We start from the raw sequence: 21665 nt of genomic DNA, 5'->3' as shown, positions 1-21665 counted from the left end.
TCCAGGTGATTCTTTCTACGATCACGTGCCGTTGGTAACTTCTACTCACGCCCCCCCTCTCGGGGCGGAGCGTCGCATAGCAAAACCCCCAGTTGTTCAGGCCCACAACCGCCCGCAGGACTAGTGGGGCGCCGACACGGCTTCCGGGACTCTCCCATGAGGCTCCTCGGTTTTGGCTCAGGCACCCCTTATGGTGCCGCGCAGAGGTACCCTTTGTACCGGCCTGCTTCCAGATCGCCCTGTATCTCCGCCACAGCCCTGGAGGCGGCTCACCGTCGCAACCAGGGCCCCCCACCAACCCGCTATAGTCCTACTTGCAACCTCTCCAGACTGGGGCTTCCTGCAACTAGCTGGAAGGGAACCATCCCTGCAGAAAGAAGAGTTTGAAATTTTTGCCACCTTATGACACTTGACAGTGCTAGCGGGACTCAAACCTTTTCCTGTGAGATCCTTTACCACCACAGGCACAAGACTTACCAGTGAGCATTATAGCTCCTGGTGTTATAGCTGGCCCTATCTATGTCCCAAAGCCCTGGACGCTATCCCGGGTCAGATAGTGTCTGCTGAAACAAAGGACCCGTTGGGGCCTGAGAAGCTGTGCCAATAACTATTCACCTCCCTGCGGGAAAGTTACACCTCTTCGCTAATCTGGGCGGGAGGATGCCGGCACCCCGGCTCGCCAAGCACCATCAATTTGATGATCTCACCTAGCAGCCGCCCTCCGCACCGGGTGTGCCTGAACCTGCGTGCCCATCTCTGGGACAGCAGCCCACTTACTAGGTGCCACTCCCCCCACCCGCCTGCCTGCTTTGGCTATTATGGCGAGAAGGGTTTTACTTAACCTTTGGACCGTCCCCTCTGATTGCTAAACCTGGAGCACAGGAGTGCTCTTGGCTGACAGCGCGTGACCATGGGCAAGGGGCGACTCTTGCCCCTGCCCACCATCCCTTATTCCTTATGGGAATTATGCCCCTACAGATCCCTCAGTGAAGAAACCCCCTGGGCATACCAGCTTCGGGAATCTGTCAGGTTTAAGCATTGCGCGCTATCTGTAAAGTTCAAGCATTGAGGATTGACTAAGTCCTACTTCGCCCCTCCCATCATGCTCCCCATTAGGAGGGTGGCAGGGGGGTGCCCCCCCGCAAACCCAGAGCATCCCCAGCGGTGCCAGATTCCTGCTCCGTTGAAGCCGAGTTTTAGTGACACCCTGGGCGTGCCAAATGTTCTATTGACATAATGTCCCCTTGCGTTTGGCCCGCTGACACCCCAGCTATTGGGACGGCAGCACCATATGTTGGCTGTCCGCATCCCCTAAATGAGGTAAAAGTGTCATGACCAGTGGCACCGCTGGGAGATACCACCAACCGCGATGGTCCTCCGGACATTAGAAATGCCCCATTCTCACCTGGGCCTACCTCTGCATGAAAGTGATTTCACACCGCTGTAAGGCCAGAGGCCCGCCTTATTGAACCTATTTACTTGTATTTTGCTACTCGGCACCCTTATGGTTGGAGCTCTGTGTTAGCGCTGCGTGCGTGCTCCCAGGGCACGGTGTTGCTGTAGAGCTGGTGTCTGTTACCCACTCGCTGATACTTTATCTGTGTGTTAGCGCTGCGTGCGTGCTCCCAGGGCACGGTGTTGCTGTAGAGCTGGTGTCTGTTACCCACTCGCTGATACTTTATCTGTCGCTGACTGTGGGCGTGGTGGGCGACAAAGAGGTCGCCAGGAGGGTGGGGGAAGGCTAAATAGCCTCCCCCTCCCCACAGGGGCCAGGAAATGACGTGCTTGCTCGTCACTTCCGGCCAGCTCGAGGAGGGGGACACCGGTCAGCGTCCCCACCCCCTCCCTGTGGGAGGGGGTGGGGAGGGGTGACTGGTGCCCCGGTGGTACTAGGGCGCCGACCGCTGTAGTGGTCCCCTGCGGGGGCCGTGGTCGGCGGCAATCAACCAAGCGCTGTGAGGCAGCAGAAGATGTATGATTGGAGGAAGGACGAGGGGGAGGGTAAGATAGGGCAATCCCCATAAAACAGAGGACAGGGGATATGGAGTGGTTTAAGAGAGTAGACCCAGGAAGATGAAAGGATGAATGAATGAATGAATTAGTTATATTTTTTAAGCGCTTAGTTAATCCTGGGAGTGTTCTGGTGCTATGCATCGTCACTACACCGGAACCACTAGAGCTTAGGTCAATACATCATCCAAGATAAGAAACAAAAAGTTAAGAGGAAGGGTTAATTATTTAAAAAGTTGGTAACATTTACTTTATTTGGGCGTTGCTGGCGCTCTCCACGCAAACGATGCTGTGGGTGCACTCCAGTGGCCTACGAGTACCCGGCACTGATCTCTCAGGGTGACCTAAAAGGAGAGAGCAACACGAAGCCCCTCGTACTATGAATGAGCGTCCAGAAAATTAAGATGAGGAAGAGCCTCGCAACAGCCTGTGATGCCCGGGGCAGCCAAGGTGGACAGCAGTAGGTCGTGATCCACAATCCAGAATACTGTAGAGCATGGGTACTCACAAACTTTCTCTCGGGGGCCAAATTTACAGTGTGGTTTGTGGCTGAGGGCCGCACCGGTGGGGGCGGGGTCAGTAGGGGGCGGGATCAGTGGGGGCGGAGCTAGAGAGGAAAAAATCACTACCGTTTCAAAACATTACTAAACAATGCTGTATTTCCAAAGCAGATGTAACAACAAGGAGCACATTTTTATAATATTTTTTTATTATCAGACAATAGCAATCTTAAGTGGGATTGCATGGCAATTTGCAGTAACCGGATATTCAGCACATTCCCATCAGTGCTGTGGATCAGTGATGTCATAACGTCCGACAGTCGATTTGCCAGAACCTTAGCCAGTACTTTAAGTTCCATGTTGAGCAGGGATATAGGGAGGTACGAACTACAGGCCGTTGCAGGCTTACCCTTTTTGGGGATTACTGCAATTGTGTTCTCTGGTCCGCTTGGAGGGTCCCTGCATCTCTTCCAGCCAGATACATATTGAGGAGGTGAGCTGCGATTTTATGGGTTACACATTTAAACAAGTCAAGGGAGAGGCCATTAGGTCCCACCGCCTTGCCCGACTGTAGCCCCCTGAGTGCCCCCTCAATTTATTCTACCATCAGGTCATGAGCCAGATTCTCCCATTCTTCATAAGAGAGGACCTCCAATGTGAAGACCGCCAGGAGTGCTATGCAGTCCCCCCCCCGACCTACTGGACATGGATGTGTACATGTTTTCATAGTATGTTGCCACCGTCTCAGCTATTTCCCCACTCCCAGTGTGTATTGATAAGCACTTTTATCACTTGTATCACACATGTAAATCACTCTTCAAAGACCGCCAAGCATGTTTGTCACTAGTACCCAATCTGTTGTGTGTTACGTTTTTGCTTTTTTGCATTTTATTTGTACATTAAATTACCATTCGGCTTTCTGTATAGTTCCCATTAGGGATCATTGTTTGTACACTAAACTAACATACCACAGGTCCCTAGAGACTCTGAGGTTTCCCTTGTATGCTTGTAACTACCATTGTAATCTATTGCATCCCAAAATGCCTCTTTGCAAAAGGAGGCAAAGCCTCTTGACTCCTAGATCTTTATTAGGCAGGAGAAATTTTTCACTCCCTGGTGAATCACTGCAATGTGAGGGTCGAGTGAGGAATGGTGGGTGTAAGGGGCCACGAATCAGATGCATGATGTAGACAACAAACTGAGGGGCAGCTTTACGAGCCCCGTGCACCACATTTGCGCCGCCGTTTGGTCACTTCTGTGACACAGCGGTGGCTTAAACCATGCGCCACGTTGGGCCCTATTTACAACGTGACGCATCTAGGGAGATGCGTCACGTTGTAAAGCCCTGCGCCACATGAAACCTGCATCAGGTTTCATTTGGGCGTTCTGGCACGAGGGGGGCGTTCCGTCGCAGGAACGCCTCGGAAAAGTGCCTGAGTGAAATCTATAAGATTTCACTCAGTCACTTTTCCGACGCCGCTGCGTCAAACCCTCGCGCCTGCTTGAAGCAGGCGTAAGGCATGACACACCATGTTGAGGATAGGCCAGGTTGGAACAGTGCTGGAGTTGCGTCGCGCCCACAACGCAACTCCAGCACTGCGCCAACCTTATGCCAGCAGATGCAACACGCATCTGTTTAACCTTGCGCCATGATGCGCTGCATTCTAAGTGCGGCGCATCTGTGGTGGCGCAAGGGTAAACTTGCATCTCGCATCTTTCCTGGCGCAACCCTACTGATTTGCAGGGATGAGCCAGAAAACGTAAATCTGCCCCTGAGCCTTTATGTGACTTCTGTCTGCCACCTATGCTCCATTCTCATGCACCAAAAATTAAAGTCAAAGCATTAACCTCTAATGTAAAACATGAGCGGGAAAGAGATACTCATCTGGTGGCTGAATTGAAAAATGTGAAACCAGAAAACATGGTATCAATCCTGGCTTCCCTACTTAACGAACTAGTGTGATCCTTGGCAATTGTTTAATTTCACTTTGTCGCCTATTTCTTCATTACCACATTTGAGAGCCCCTTGAAATATATGAGTTCAGCGGATGTGCTGCACAAAACCTTCTCTGGTGTTTTATTGAATAAAATATAATGTTCCAAGTATATAACAATCAAGAATGCACACAAGGTCTACCTGACAAATGGCTTACCTCTTGGTTCACTACTGGCATTGTTTTCAGAATGGGGGCGACTTTAATGTTTCTAAGATCATGTTTGAAAATAATCACTGCTAATACATTCCTCTCAATGCACTGCTATAATCTGATCAAATGATGTAAAATGCTCATGCATGTTAATAAAATACACTTTTCTGAAGTTTGCAGAGAGTTTATCATGTTTTTAATGTTTAGTGCAAGATGTCTTAAAACTAAAGGTATTCCTAAAGGTAAGTTGTCTAGGACACCTTCTTTTCTTCTTTAACGTTACTTTAGTTAACATGTGAATAAAGTAGGCCCATTTGTTTCAGAGCTTTCCGAATGTTCCTGCTCTGTTAAGGGAACAGCAGCCCAGTGCTGCTGTTGACTGGGAGTCTGCAAATAAGAGTCAGGAGGACTGCATGCGGCCCACGGGCAGTACTTTCTATAGCCGTGCTGTAGAGTAAGGGTGGATGAGAGGCAGCTGTGGTGGGCGGTGCTAATGATGTAAACAGTAGGAGAGAGGGCTGTCCTATGGAGTGAGGAGCACAGGACCCCACGAGAGAGGATGGAGTAGCCTATATGTGGTGAGAAAGAGACAGATTTTTAGCAGGTGCAGGACCGCTGCATATTTAAAATGTTTTAGGAAGGGGCTTGGGTGGAGAGCGAGGACGCAGACAAGGGACTGATGGCTTGTGAAATGAAAGTGCCAGGTGGGCCACATGAAACATTCGAAGGCAATGGTCTACATTATGTGGGTTGAGGGACCAGGCGCGCCGGTACACCTCAGTTGAGGTAGCTGCGCGCTTTATTATTTATTTCATTATTATTATTATTATTAGAGGAAGCTGTGCCAGGAAGAGTGTAGCAAGGGTGGAGTTTGTATTCCTCAAATGCTTCAGAGTCTGTGATTTGCACCACCTGCGGAAAAGTGAGCATCATTTTCAGTTTTCAGAAAGCAGGGTTGGGGTGCTCAAGCTTTGGGGAAGGTGGAAGATGGAGCGAAGGTGTTTAGACTGTAGTGAAAATCAGTTGCCTCTGATAGAGTATGAATTAAATAGTCAAATGCTCGCTCCACATTATCATACATTTCAGTACATTTATTTCACAGACTAGGGACGTGCAGAAATACAACCCTGTGTGAGAACAACCATTAGATGATTAACACATCCATGCAGGAGACACTTGGTGACAAAAATAGACACAAGACACTGGTGTGCAACAGTCAGATGAGAACGTTTATTAAACTGGCTGAAGATGCTGTGTAGGTCCAGGTTACATGTAAGTAGCAATCTGGATTGCGCATGACAGAGGCAGACGAGGCGGTGGAAACCTGTGGAAGATGGCTAGCTGTTGCCAGGCGATGGGTCCATCCTGATTAAGCTGAGAATGATTAAACTGCAGGGTTGCATTATGCTGTGTTTGGCTCCCCCGTCTCTAGACAGACAAGAAAGAAGATGGAAGCAACTCTATGGGAAGGACCCATTTTAGAGGATCTCCGGTGTAGCTGGACTATCCATAGGGTTTGGGATGGCTCTGTGATGGACAACTGTAGTTTTCAACCAGTCATGCGCCAAGGGTTTGCCAGCTTGGGTCCTTCAAGATCTCTTCATGTTTCCCTCAGTAGGCAGATTTGTGGACTTTCTCGTGGGATGCGACAACCTTCCCATCCACGGTGTCTTGGAGGATTGTGCGGACTTGTCGGGTGGTTTGGAGCACTGTTGTGAAAAAAGTACAACATGAACTGCTGCTATAGTATCAGAAACCCAAACGCATAGTACACAATAAATATGCATGAAAGTTTATAGTATTTATTTTGTCATTTCAATCTGTATTTATCCAAGTTTTTTATTGTTTCGGGATTTATCTATATTTTGTTTTGAAGGATGAAAAAATGAGCATGTTCAAACCTCTAGAGCTATTTAAAATGAATTAGAAAATGTCATACTTTAATTGTAACACCCTATGCTGCTAATAAGATTCACTACTATTCGACTTCAAGTCATGATGGACTACGTGGAGAGACACTAAAAAGGAAAATCAGATTTCCGAATGTTCTCGTTTTATTAATGTAGACAAAGGAGGAAACATGCTGTTTTCAGTGTGTGTTAATACAGAAATCAATAAGAATGGAAAGTGGGAACCTTAATATTCATATTTTCAATATAATGCATATTAATAATGAAGAAATTCTTAAAGAAAATATGTAGAATGTTCCTAAGAAAGAGGTGTGCAAAAATGATTGCCTTGGCTATTTGTCATAATGTCCATGGTGGATAATGCATTGAAATCATTATCTGCACACCTCATGATAGCGTAGATTGGGCATTATGCCCAAGGACAGCAGCGGAGTCCAGTATCCCACTATGTTCTTTGAGTTATAAAATGTGTATGCGCACATGCAACTGATAATATTGGAAAGGGAGAGACCAACATATACATAGACTGATTGTCTGCATATAGACCCTCAACCCATATTGATTTTAGGCATGCAGCCAAAAATGCCAATTTTGTTACTTTTGAAAACTTTGCAAATTGTCAAAAAGCGCTAAAGGAATCTCATCATTTTGCACTACATCATTTTGCATAACACCATTTTGCATTACACATGCCCCGTCCTCCTTTTAACTAGCCTGAATCACAACCTAATCGCAATATCGTGTATCTGGTTCCCACTGCAGGCACTAATATCCTCACGGTAGATCATGGTCCTGAAAAGTACAGATCAAAGTTGATCTTCGTGGGCCAGAATAATGCCACATTTCCAAGCTATCCATATGAGATAAATGTATGTACAATACATCCAAATAGGGATCATTTATGTAGTCAGTGGTTATCCTGAAGACCCCCCATCTTTTCGGGCACTTATTTTTATTCACTTGATCAACAGGTCAATACCAACACTGGGGATCTGATGCCAACAGTAGACACCAACGTTCTCATTATGCTCTCATAGTTTAAACAAAACAACATGATCTATAGACTTGTGATTTCAGTAGAGCAATGCGGACACAGCTGCTGATTGCCTGAGTTCAGTATACTGTTTGTGATACTAGTTCCTAAATGTATTCTTTTGTCTTGTTATTTATTTGTCCTGTAAAATCAATAGGGCAATATCGTTGGAGAAGCAACACAGCATCTTATTCAATGGCACAATCAATATAGAAGAACCAGTATATCATGTAGAGAACCAAAATAATGTATATAAGAGATGACAAAAGGAGCCAAATATTAGGACCCTTGAAAGAGAAGTCCAAAATAAACACAAAGATATAAACTATTAGGAGGGAAAAATATAATTGCCATTTTAAAACACCAAAAATTCAAGGAAGAAGATCCAAGTAGTGCACAAATGAGAGGCCCAAACTGCATAAACAACAGAAAAAAGATATACACGCATGCAGTGGTTCCTGGATACTCTTGCTAAAATCACAACATGTGATTTTAAAGTAGGGTCACCAATATAATGCATTCTGGGAACCCTTAGTCCTTGTTCCCACCATTGAACAGTGTCTACTAAATGTTGAAAGGAAAGCATGCACTAAAAGATGGTGTTGACAGCGGCCATGAGTCAGCTGGTAACATTTTAATAGGGAAAAACTAAACACACTTATCAGGAGAGGAAAATATTTTATCCTTATAAAGGGGAGCTACAATCCCTATGTATGATTGAAAACATTTGAAATTGTCCATAAAACTCAATCCAAACTATAAGAGATCTAAAATTGTCCCATGACAGGTGTTATAATAAGCTCACCCAGTCCTGCTTCTGCTTTACATTCTGATACTTGAGTCTTACATTCACCACAGGAAAAAATACTAAAGCTACCAAAATTCAATGGGAAACCAAAAACTCGGTGAACTATTAACTCCAAAATATCCCTTTATCAATTACCTAAACAATAATTTAATAAACTCACAAAGAGATCCATATTCCACACATAAAAGAGCCAGGGAGACTTTGTAAAAGAGGAAGTACTCTATTCCCTGTGGTTAACACGCAACAGTCTTTCAAAACTCTTTGTCCTTTGGTCTGTGTGCCAAGATCGGGAAGGGAATGTTCCCTCCATAGAGAATGTTGGATCCAGTTTACATAATAATAATTATTAGGAAAAAACTATTAACGACTTAAGTATGGTGAAAATTCCTTACCATCTTTGGTAGCCCTGGATGAGAGCCTAGAAGGAGAGAGAATTTGTGAAACATTAGAAATGAGGCTGTCTAGGCGGAGGATATAATAGATTCATTGTGGAAAACACAGACACTGGGATAGTATTGCAGACAAAGCAATAATTAAAAGACATGGATTTCCAACTGGAGTCCAACATACTTTTCACAACAAGACCAAAGATGAATGCCATGTATGCAGTCACCATGACTTGGAGAGGTTTAGGGCTGGAGGCCACAGTGTATTTGCAAATGGCTGCTAAGAAATCGAATAACTTTGTACTTCATATTAGAAAAATTGACCACCATTGGACCTGGAAAGTGATACTAAGAACACACATATTCCCTGCTTTGCTCCCATTTTTGAGTTTCACCAGACTGCTAAGCAAGTTGAGACATATTATGTCTGGTTGATTTTGGGGGGTGGGGGGTTTGTACTTACTGCTTCTGATGGGTTTCTGCAGGTAAGTGTGGGCAGCAATTTTGGAAAGTGCCTTCAAAGCAGTAGGGTGATGTTGAGTCTGAACACCTATGGTAGATGATTGCACTCTTCGGAAGGTCTCTGCTTAGCCCAGGTGCTTTTTATTTGCAGATGGTGTGAGACTCCCTTCAAATCTTCACCTCATATTTCATGATATTTAATTTGTTTTTCAGAACTAGCTCAAAGTAGATAGAGAATGTATGGATACTCAGATATGTACATTTTGTTAGTTATGAAATAAATAATTAAGTTAATCATTATGCTCTAGGCAGGATATTAGAGAACATGGAATATTCTATTATTTATATTGTAAACCTATAGCGTGCCTACTATGAAGATAACTGTTATGATTCACCAACTCATTTAACTGATCACAGAAGGTTGGATGCCTGGATTGGCCCTGGATATCTCTCAACCTGTGACCAACCGGCGACACGAAGATCTCTGCCGCAGGTACTCCATCTGCATGCCTAATCTGTCATATCTCTGTCATGTTACAGACTCACAAGGAACCAAAAGCCGATTAAAAAGAAAAGTAAAATTAAGTTTAGGCTTGAAATTCCTTAAGCCTTCATACTGGTCTACCAGGATCTTACTGAATCCTATGATTTTTCCTACATTTTTCTCAGTTATGGCTAAAATATGCCAGTGTTCAGACGATGGTCTAGCTAACTAGAAGCTGTCTTTCAATTTATGTTACCTTATATACCAGTACTCAAAGAATTTAAATGTGCAAAAGTGTGTTGTTGAGAATATTTAAAGCAAAAAAGTAGTGATGGAGTCTTGGATGAATACATTATGAAAATGACATTGCTTTATCCTAACGTCTCTGGGCGGCTAAGGTACAAATTCAGTCTATCTAGACAAAAGATTCAGCTAGACATCAAACAGGAATTTAGGCATCCTATCCATTCCCTAGCTTGTCTTGTATTTGCACGATGAAAGACATCTCTGGGACAGTTTGTTCATCTGTGTGGGTGTTCCCAAAGCTGGAATAGCGAGGCCCAGACCAGTGTTCATAAGTCTACTCTGCCCTCCAGAGACCCATAAGGACCGAAACATTAGTTGGGAGCCTTATGTGACAGGCGCTACGAGTTGTGGCCAGAGGTGAGGCGGGTTGGCCTCATGTGCTAAAGAAGCATCTTGAAGTATTACACTGAAACGTCTGCTCTTTTTTGGGTGGAATGCTCTACCATTGGTAGTAATATGGAACACAGCTGGAATCAGATGCCTTTATTTGGGATTTCGGCTTTTGCCTAATGAGTAAGCCTGAATGCCTCTAAAGGTCCAGCAGAACTTTTGCAAAGATGGTCCCATATTAGGCTACCTCTGATGGACCCTGTCCCGGCCATCGTAACCTTTCAGAGGCAACGGTAAGCCAGGATGTTCCTCAAATTAACAGAGACAGTGCCTGGGTCAAACTGGAATTTGGGGTTGGAGATTGAAGGTTCTGGCTCTGTTCCAAAGGACACACAATTGATGGATGAAATGCAGAACAAATCAAAACATTCACCCTCAGTCAAGAGATCTGGGTGAAAACCATCATTCTTTTGCTCACTATGCCACCCCACTTTAGACCTGGCCATATGCAAATCAGTCTTGACCCTGTCCCTAATGGGAACGGTCCAGCCCGAACTGCCAAGCCAGATCCTCCCTTGACCAGAAACAAGCATTCTAGGACCAGTTTCGGGGTTTCACCCCTCCTCAGCCAGGATAGCATGAATCCAGTGGCACGGTGAGCCCGGTACCCACATCTGGGCATAACCTACACACTTAGGGCGAGAAAGCAAAAGACACACAATTGATGGATAGAATACAGAACATATCAAAACATTCACCCCCAGTCAAGCGATATGGGTTAAATCCATTATTGTTTTGCTTACCATGCCACCCCAGTTTAGACCTGGCATATGTAAATCAGTCTTGGCCCTGTACCTCATGGGAACAGTCCAGCCTGAACTGCCGAGCAAGGTCCTCCCTGGACCGGAAACAAGCATCCTTTATTCAGCCTATGTTACATGGATGCCTGAGGATCACTTACTCAGGAAACTGGGTAATGTTAAAGGTAAATAATAGTTAAGTTTGCTGCATGCATTGAGAAAATGCCAATGTTTTGCATATATTATTAGCTAAATTTGTATTTAGTGATGAGAAGAAATAGGCTCAGGTGATGGAGAGTGGATAAGGGACGAGTCACTGGTAAGTGGAGAGTGTCTCCTTCCTTCATCCACCTCCACAGTTCTAAAATGCATTTTTATATAATAAGCATCTGCACCCAAAATAATAACTTTACATCCATCTTTGAGGCACTCCCCAAAGCAGAAGTAAACTGCAATGGACATTTACACTCACTGGGTATCCTCTCCCTCCAGCAGGCGGCGGTAGGTGGCGATCTCCATTTCCAGGCGTGTCTTCACGTCCATGAGGATCTTGTACTCTTGGCTTTGCCTTTCCATGTCGTTTCTGAGATCGGCTAGCTGTGCTTCAACATTGGAAACCATGGCTTGGATCTGGCTGAGTTGCATGCAGTACCTGCCCTCGGTCTCCGCAAGGGTGCCTTCCAGGGCCGATTTCTAAAAGGAAGGAGAATTGCAAATAGAAGTTATAACAGAGATGCCTTTACAGCCGTGCAGATATTATAGTTGAGATTCCACCACATTTGTATAGTCCACAATGATCTGGTTGAAATCAAGAGTCTATTTATTATTGGCGGATGTGTCAGTTTACACAGCCGACACATGTTTCACTCATCGGCTAAAAGTACAGAGGGTACGCTTTTTCAAAGCTGCAATCAAATCAAAAATAGAAGAAAAAAAACAATGGAGCTTTAAGAAAAACGATATTATTATAAGTGGCTAAATAAGAAACCACCACCATTTAGCCCGAAGAATGTATATGTGCAGCAATAGGACGTGCTGCTTTCATTCAAATGCGCCCATTTTGTGCTGAGTCATCAACAGGATACTCAAAACGGCTGCACTCCTGAACCAATATGTTGGTGTCACACTAGAGCTTTGTGTCGTGGCTGAGATAGGAGGTTGGAAAGAAACCTCTAAGCCATGTGAGATGAAACTAGGCATAAATATGTTTAGTTTCCTGAGAAACTGTGACCAAAAACAGAAGAGATCTGTGAAAAACAAGGCAAGAACTTGTTTTGGTCCATTCAGAGGATTTTACAGGAAACGGATAACAAAAAAACGAATACATCACCCGTGCTCTTTGCTGGGAGTGTTGCATAATCAAACCTACTTCATAATATATATCTATACCAGAGGCCAAACCTATTTATTAAAGTTTGTGTCCAGAAGAAAAAAGTTTATTGAGACTTGTGATATCCTCAGTCCCTACCTGGATTCATGAAACCTCTGACCTTCCTTCACGCGATTCAATTCCTAAAATCCTACGATAGTATTGAAAGTGATAGCTGACAGTGAACCCAAGGTCTATTCCCTGATCTTCTTAGTCCTCCCTGCCCACATTTTCTTTGTCGCAATCCTAGACTACTATGCACTGTATCTCCCCTGTGCCTGTCCAATACCTTTCTGCCAACAAGTTATAATTCATTTTTCAAGCACCATATGGTATTGGTAGACTTGATTCTTTACCCTGTTGATTACCTTAATTTTTCCTTGCCATAGTTTGTGTTGTGGACACTTTCTTTAAAAATAGCTTATCGTTGGTTGAGCTTGGACGCTCCCTTGCCACCAGCTGGTAGGAAGTACACTTTCCCCTATTGTGGAGCTGGTACTCCCCACCGTGTTCATCTTTTCCCTATTCCTTTTGGAATCAGTGATCCTCATAGTGTTCTGGTTCTTGAGTGATACGGTTATAAATCGTATGATGATTCACAGATAGGTAAGTGTAAATAAGAGACCTTATATCTGTTGCCCCCTTCCTCTACAAAAAAAGGCATTCCTTCATTAGAGTGTCCAGTTTTCAAATTCAATTACTATTGGCCAAGAGTAAATTTGGAGATTGAGTTAGAATGTCTAAGCTGTGACAGTAATGTCAAGGTCACGGCACGGAAGGGATAATGTTTTGTACTGTGAATCGCAAGAGATTCGTTCCACTGAACCTCACCGTGTCCGGCTAAACACTTCCGCACTGTGCAGGTTTTGTGCTTCAATACTTTTCACTCACTAGTCATGGAACCTTCCTTAGGATGTAGTCTGGAATATCAAAATGCCAGAATATCGTAGCCAAAATATTGAAGAACAAAATATTGAGGCAGTTCATATATGTAGGTAAGTATAGATTTACTATTCTTAACCCCACATCTATTAACCTTAAAGATATGTATCTCTTCAAGGGACATATATGGGGAGTTTAATATTGTGATAAACATCGCACCACTTATAAAGTCAATGCCTGCTCAACGAGATATTTGTGCAGAGATTGCAATAAAACCAATGGATTTTAATTAAGCCTGGATCGATGTCAATCTGCATTGAACCCCACAGACTCCAACGACCACGCTGCTTCGCCAGATCCAATGAAGGGAGGTTTTCAGCAATGGGCCAAAGTTTAAGGTTATACAGAAACACTCAAGACTCCCATGCTCTTCAAACCTTCTCAACCCCCCAAAAACGGGGAGAATGGCGAGTTAGAGAAGGCGTTACACACAAATGCATAACACAACTTAATTTAATAAATCATGAGAATGTGATTGGTACCATGCTAAGCTGGGTCTGCAGCTCTATCTCCAACCCCTGCAGGGTGCGCCTTAAGTCTGTCATCTCGCTTTTGCTGGACTGTATCTGTTGACTGTGGGTGGCAACTTCACGATTAAGTTCCTCTGTCTGAAACGAGGTGAGAAACACACTGTTATGGTAAGTTGTTGTTAATCAACCTGCAATGACTTTGTGGAATGGTTGGAGCAATTGTAATCATTAACGTCATCGTATGACTTTCTCTTACCTTGCTGAAGAACCTGGCCTCGGCATCTCTGCGGTTCTTTTCCGCCATATCTTCGTACTGGGCTCTCATTTCAGACAAGACCTTGCCTAGGTCTGCACCTGGTGCTGCATCCATTTCCACGTTGACCTGCCCACCGACTTGGCCACGCAGGGCGTTCATCTCCTAAAATCATAAAGACATCACCAGATCACAGGAATTTAAAAGCACTTGGATCAACAGTTTATTGTGTGGCATCCCTTTCCTCACCACAATCTATGATAGGGACATTTCGTTTTTTTTGTAGTCAACAGTAGCTGCACAGTTGACAAGAAGTCTTGGCTTCTCCAAGAATAGGTTTTTCATGCCCCCTACATGACTTACACAGCACATCCAGTCCTAAAATGTCGAGTACTAGACCAGTTTGTTACACTAGCATGTGGTCCTTTGAGAACATAATAAGAATCCTTGTATGAGCATGTACCCAGTTAACACTAGGTGTGATAAATATTGCACCACCTATAAATGTGTTCCATGCACAATGAGGTATCTGTGCATGGATAATTAAGTATTTCTGCAGGGACTTGTAATCAGGCATTGGTCAAAATCAATCTGCATTCACACTGGGCATGTCTTCTTTGATATACCAGATTGACCAATGCTGAGAGGGAAGGGGAGATGAAGGGAGTGCCAAATTGGTCTAGTTCCAGTACTGACTGAAGGTAGAAAATCTCTGGTGATTTCATTCTATGTTGCCTTTTTAAGCTTAGAGTCTGATTTGTCTGGTAGGAGATTAGGAGACTTCTCAACAGATGATGGCAATAAAAGTCATGCGAGACTGGGGTAGAATCGTTCACTTGTTAGCACGCTTGTGTGCATGAATGTTCTCATGTATGTTGCTTACCTCCTCATGGTTCTTCTTGAGATAGGCCAGTTCCTCCTTCAGGCTTTCGATTTGGATTTCCAGGTCTGACCTGGCCAGAGTCAACTCATCCAGGACGCGGCGTAGGCCATTGATGTCGGCCTCCACACTGTTACGAAGGGCCAGTTCACTCTCATACCTGGAGGAAACAAACTCAGTTTAGTATGAGTGAGAAGCAGCCATCAGTACCTACTACCTGAACAGAAGGATAAAATCTGCAGCGTGAATGCTGATGGCTGGATCCCTTCTGATTGGCTGAACTGTTATCAGTTCTACACCAGTCTTGTTGGCTGGGAGGGGAGAGATCGTTTGAGAGATGACTATATTCCATGATGGGTGAGAAAGGGATGAGGATGAGACTAGAGAACAATGGTTGGTACGAAGGGTAGCTAAACGGAAGATAAAGTGGGTGTCAATGAGTGTGGTGAGAAGTTTCCTTGTAGAAGTGTACTGTGGCAAAAGTGTCTGGGGGAGACCTGGCATTTAGGTTGGAGGAGGCTGACAGTGGTTCTTCCACCCAACGATCGATTGGCTTACAGGACAATTTGCTGGTCTGTGACTTTGAAAAGTTTGCAGCAGAGCCAATCACACGTCAAGGATTAGATTGACATGAGGGCGAGACACACCAACAAGCCTTTTGAAGACAATGACTGGACACAAAATCCCTAATTTGCGTCTCTTCCAATCCACTTGTTTATTCAGCCATGTGAACCTACACTGTTGTGCTTGTTACTATGTGACTGTATATTCCTCTTGCACCCTCCCTAGTGGACGTGGCATAAGGAAGCATGGCATGAAGAAAGACAGACCCATTCTCTTTCTTTCCCTGCAGCATCTCAGGTGATAGAAATATACTCACGAGTATCTGCTATTTGCCCACCAAACAGGGCCATGGAGTTTCTTTATGCTCGCTAAAGAAAATGGCCGACACTGTTCATTCCAAGTTAATTGCTAATAAGTGATGAAGTAATTTTAGCCTTGGAATTGCGCCCAGCCTGGTCTCCCACAGGCTGCATTGTTCTTTGTAAAGAGCGTAAGAGTATGTCACAAGGGAGGCATTGTTCTTGATTTGCCTTGTTATCCAAAAAAGCAGAGAATAGTTTCCAAAGATTGCCAACATACGACTACCTTGAAAATGGGGACGAGAGGGTTGCACTCTACAGGCACTCCTCTGCCATGCTACAATTCCCCAATATATAGTGCTTCTGCCCATCCAGTGATGTATGGGAATCGGTGTCCCCTTTGTGGCAAAGCCAAGGTATCCGTTGCCACCATCCTCAAGGTTCAGATATGTGGCATTGCTCCCAGTTATTGGCATAGCAAGGGTACCAAGGGCCACAATGGTAGCGAGGAAAATGCCCTCAACTGCGGGGTTGGTAGTATAATGCACCAATAACCAGGGCTCAGTGGCCTCCACCGGCCACTAGGCCCTGGTGCTACTGCACTTGCTGCACCACTGATAGCTTCTCCTCTGCTCCCTGTGGCGCACCCGCTTTTCTCTTCTTATCCACCCAGGAGAGAGTTCATGGTCATTCCCTCCCACCACAACTCGTAGAGGGTGGAGCATGCCTTGGGTCGATCTCCTGGCGACCACAGCACAGCCATTCGAACCACTTAATTATAGTTTACCAGACTACGGGTGGGTCCAGGGTGTGAGACCCTATTAACGTATCTTTCCTGGCAGGAGTGAGACTGTACTTCCAGGTCAGAGTTCATACAACTTCATGGGTTCAAGGAAGCAAACCTGAGATGAAAACTGCTCCAGTACATGCTTCTCTTTTGGGGTGCAAGACACCAGGGGGTCAGCCAGCTGTGAGCATGTGTTTCAAGGCGCATTTGCTTTTGCATTTGCTTTTTGCAGAAGAGCGGGTTGGTCTCACTCTCTGCCGGATGTTTAAAGGGAGAGCGCCCAAAAGCGGATTGCTGTGAGAGTGAAATGTGACCTTCTTCTCGCCCTCTTGACTGGGGGTGTCTCAGAGTACAGAGAGTCCACATACCTAGAACCTTCTGCTTTAGAAAATGTCCAGTTCCTTCTACTGAGCTATAGAGTGAGAGTGTTCCAAGTTGTGAGAATGGAGTGAAACTTGTAAAGTCTTTGGAGTACGCCAGGAGGGAGACCCTGCTAAACCTGATGCTGCTCTATCAATGACTGACCATGAAAGCTGACCGTGGCGAGACTCTAGCCAGCATGCGACCTTCCATTGAGACATGTGGGAGTCTGAGACTGTGCTCGGAGTGAGACGCTAGGAGTGAGACGCTGCGACGTAGGTCTTAATGCTTGTGTGACCATGAAAGCTGACGGGGTGGGGGTTGCTCCTCGAGATTTGAGGCTCAACTACAACGTGTGGAGTCTTAGACGTGTGCTGTAAAGGTGGGCATTCTGGTGATGCCTTTGTGGCCAAGGAACCGGGCCACCGCAGAGCCCTTCTTGAAGGCATGACATTCAGGTGACACTTGTGGAATCTTGGGGAGTGGTAGGAGTGAGACCCTGCTGTACGGAATGATATTAAATGTGTTCATTTGTGATCACATAAACTGCCTGGGAACCAGAATGTGCTTTAAGACTTGAGGCTCAGTTGGAGTCAGTTGGGTCAGTTGGGTCTCACACACACAGGAGCTGTGTGTGTGAGACCCAAGTTCAGTCTGTGGGACGAGATGAGACTGCTCCAAGAAGTGAGACATCACAACATGAAAATATGAATCCTGATGCAGTAGAAAAGGAAACATCTAGCATTAAAATAGAGTGAATCCCAAAGTTTGCCCCAAGTCAATCTTCCCACAGTCCCCCCTCCCACCAAAGAGTACCACTTACTTGCTCCTGAAGTCATCAGCTGCCAGCTTGGCATTGTCGATCTGCAGCAGGGTCTTGGCATTCTCCGTGGTGGCAGTGTGGATCTGAAAGTGTAAGGTAAAGGGTAAGGTTTAACAGTGAAAGCAAGTGGCAGTAACAATCTTGACAAACCACTAGGAAGATTGGATACTCAGGGTCACCTGGCATGCTGTCAACATCCTTTCTGGACGAGGAGTGGGCGTAACTCATACAAGACCCACTGGCACCCATGTGAACAACCCATTAGTTGGCATGGGTGACTGTGGGTGGACCAGCATCACATTAGGCCCAATCCCAAAGCAGTAGAGGTCTGATAGGTCATACTAGTAAAGCATTATTGTACTCACTTTCCCCTTCGCTTGGTGGTGAATCGCGGGTGAGTTGTTGGTCACAGATAGTAACACAGCTCCCAATGAGCAGCCCTTGAGGCTTTGTTGAGGCTGGCATACTGGGCACTTATTTCGTTAGATTACTATCTGCTATGTACCTGTGGGAGCCCGAAAAACTGAGCACATAAATCGTAAGGCCAAACCAATGACTGGGGCTTCTTGGGAAGACATTGGGAGAAAAACATGGCGAATGCAAAATGTGCAAGAAGGGTGGAAGCAGTGGGGAATAGCTATGTTGGAGGGCTTAAGCCAGGCTCGGGTAAGCAGTGGCCACTGGACCAATCTGCTACTGAAGTGATTGACTCCAATGTTCTGGGTTCTGGTGGCCTCATGGTGAACTTAGAAATGGAAGTGATGACTGCATTGCTTCTACTACTGCTGCTGAGTTTGATGTTGAACGCTTAGCATTGCATCTCCATTAGATGCTGATTTGTGGCATCCTGGTAGTGCCTGCATAGACTGTATGACCTCTGTATGTAGCACGCCAAGCGGAGGGAGGCGCCTTTGTGCTAACCGGGGCGTTGCCATCATAAGTAAAGTAGGCAGGGAAGCACCATGGTCTGGGGTAGCGGTTGTTAACGTGCGGCCCTCCACCTACTGACCTCTTGTCCTCATTTTAATAATACCTTTTGTGTTTCGAGACTCAATTTGTTCCTCAGGTAAGTCAAGTACTTGAGAGGGGAAGACTTTTTGAGGGAAGGTGATGTTCAACTCGTGTGTTCAGCAGTGGTCATATTTACCTTGAAGATAAGGTTTTCTAGGTAAAGTCATGTGATATAGGTAACAATTTTTCAATCATAGTCTTTTCTTTAACTATATAAAGATTTCTGGAAGTTGCAAACTTAGTTCATTTTACCTCAAACAATTGGACTACCACCCTGAAAACAATGATTTGTATCATTAAAAAGACAACAAGAGGAACTCAGGTGTCTAGTCACGGTCATCTTGTAACATGAAGTCCAGTTTACACCGTTTTGTCTCAATTTCCATTCCATGTGCTTCGCAGACTTGAGCGCGCGGGCTTGGCAAGCCTAACCACTTGGCGCCTGAAATGTTGGATTCTAGCCAATCGCGATGCCCCATTCCCTGAATGATGGGTCAGCTCCCTCCTTCCTGGGAAATCTCTTTTGTTGGTTATATCAAATGAGTGTTGATTAGCTTATGATGTGAAACGGGAAGTACTGGACTCAATAACATGGACTTTGTTTACTCTAACTCATGTTGTTTCTGGCACGCGGTGGTAAGAAAAGAGGAAAATAAACAGAACGAGAACTGAGCAAGTCTTGAGACGTCACAACTTACAAGTAAACAAGAGGATCACACTCCTCTCTTTAGTGTTACACACAAATGGAGTTTTACATTCAAAATACCTCAGAATCTCAAAGATAATGTGACGACCTTCAGAAGCATTAAGGATATGTTTAAATGAAAAAAAAAGAGCCCAGTCTTTCTCCTTGGTATTTTAGAAGATTCGAGAATGTGACGCCAAGCACGTTCGTTGGTGCCCACGGAGCAGCAACCGTAAGCATGGGGAAGGGGGGTTGCATTGTGCATGTACCCAGTGGGAAACAAGGCCCCTCTCAGAGGATGACTGGGGTTGGCCAAAGCGTCATCACTAATGGCTGTCCCTTTGTTTTAGTTATTATTGAGAAAACACAATGATTGTATTTAAGTCACTAGTTGTCCATTATGGTTCACAAACCAGTGAGGACCAACCAGAGTTTCAGTAACAAGTACACTCCACAAACACAGATGCTGCCGAAGGGATTGTCCTCCACACCACTGTCCGTTCAGAACTGCAAACCAGCCAAGTTTTTCAGATACCCAGAGACTCTGCAAACAGTGCCACCTTGCAAAATAATGGTATTGATCATTGACGTAAGACACATGCCACAAACTGAACCGTCTCAATGAAACTTTATGACTCGACTTCAGAATGATAAAACATCTGGGTCAGCCCTGCTAGGACCCACACCTGTTATGTACACCTCTTTTCAATAAATCTTCAATGTTCTAATCTCTCTTACGTGGTTATATAAATACAGTGGGGCAGATTTATGAGCCCCTTGCGCCTCTTTTGCGTCACTTTTCCCATGTTAAAAGTGACGCAAAAGTGGCGCAAGGGGCTCATAAATCTGCCCCAGTGTGTACATCAATCTCCTATATGTCACTGTTGGATGTAAATGTTTGAATTGGTATGTATTCCTAAATGCAACCATTTTAAGTGCTCATAATTCTGTCAGAGATAAGGATGAGGGAAGGTGAAGTGTAAAGATTAGGCCAGAATCACACAGCTTAGTCAAGCGGTGAAGCCAGGATCAGTTCTCCTGGTTAACAACTAAACCACGTGGATGATCCCAAGCAGACAGTGACCCGGTGACCTTGCCATGGTCGGTGCACCTCTCACCTTGTTTCGCAGGTCTTCGATGATCTTGTAGTAGTGGCTGTAGTCGCGGGAGGGCCCAGGGCCTTGCTTCTCGTACCACTCGCGGATCTGGTGTTCCAGCTTGGTGTTGGCCAGCTCTAGGGAGTGGACCTTGTCCAGGTAGGAGGCCAGGCGGTCATTCAGGTTTTGCATGGTGGCCTTCTCGCCACCGGACAGCAGACCGTCTCCCACACCGTGGCTGATGCCAAAGCTAGAGCCACCGAAGCCATAGCCGGCACCACCACCCATCCCGCCTCCCATCCCAGAGGACACAAACCTAGCTGTGGACACGGAGATATTGCTACCTCCGCTGCCCCCGTGGATGCTCGGGGGCCGGTAGCTGCCCCCCGAGTAGACGGAGGACACCCTGCCGGAGCTACCCAGGCCCCCAAACCCCATTCCTGAGCCGGAAGAGGAGTAGTTCTGGCTGACGCTGTATGTGCTCATGGTGGCGCGAGAGTGCACGAGCCGGGCTCTCTAAGTCTGGCTGTGTAACAGCGGTGAGGACGGAGGGAGAGTGCGGATCTTCGCCTCCTCTGGGTCTCCTTATATCCACAGCCTCGGGCGTTGGCCGCTCACCCGCCTAATTCGTCAGCCTTGAAGTCGGTGCCAATTTTCAGGAACTTGGTGTCTTTTTTTGCAGGTCTCGCATTTTTTTTCCTTCTCCTTATGAGTTTACGAGGGTGAAAAGGAATTGTCTCAACACGGGCCCGTTCCCACCCTGTGAGGAGTCCCTTGCTCACAGAAGGGGCGGGTTACCTGCCGCTCCCCAACAAAGGCCTGGCTGTCTGATTCACGCCCCAGCCGGGCACCTCCAGGCTACACTTTTGTCTCAGCCCTGCGCATTGTTCATCCGGGACAGGCTTTAACGTTCCTCTCTGGTTTCGCATGAGCCGTCTGGGCGGGTTGT

The 21665-nt window shown here is 45.6% G+C and overlaps 1 protein-coding gene across 1 annotated transcript; it reads right to left on the bottom strand.

Moving 5' to 3' along the window:
• Positions 1 to 5865: 5865 nt before the first annotated feature.
• LOC146858861 (keratin, type I cytoskeletal 19-like) lies at positions 5866 to 21611 on the bottom strand. The gene is made up of 8 exons (XM_085649466.1): positions 20738 to 21611; positions 17924 to 18006; positions 15094 to 15250; positions 14214 to 14375; positions 13970 to 14095; positions 11649 to 11869; positions 8801 to 8826; positions 5866 to 6366 (listed from the first exon to the last, which is right to left on the bottom strand). Exons 1-8 carry the CDS (start codon positions 21200 to 21202, stop codon positions 6269 to 6271), a joined length of 1338 nt encoding a protein of 445 aa, XP_085505592.1. The 5' UTR covers positions 21203 to 21611; the 3' UTR covers positions 5866 to 6268.
• Between the last annotated feature and the right edge of the window lie 54 nt (positions 21612 to 21665).

This window comes from Triturus cristatus, chromosome 3_2 (assembly GCF_964204655.1).
Source record: "Triturus cristatus chromosome 3_2, aTriCri1.1, whole genome shotgun sequence".
Classification (NCBI taxonomy): domain Eukaryota; kingdom Metazoa; phylum Chordata; class Amphibia; order Caudata; family Salamandridae; genus Triturus; species Triturus cristatus.
The sequence above is the reverse complement of the archived record's forward strand: the minus strand, read 5'-3'. Positions and strand labels throughout refer to the sequence as shown.

Coding starts and splice junctions, on each gene's coding strand:
- LOC146858861 (XM_085649466.1), bottom strand. CDS start 21,202: ATGAGCACATACAGCGTCAGCCAGAACTACTCCTCTTCCGGCTCAGGA. Junction 14,376..15,093: donor TCAAGAAGAACCATGAGGAG/GTAAGCAACATA, acceptor TTATGATTTTAG/GAGATGAACGCCCTGCGTGG. Junction 6,367..8,800: donor ATCCAGGGCTACCAAAGATG/GTAAGGAATTTT, acceptor TTTTCACAACAG/TGCTCCAAACCACCCGACAA.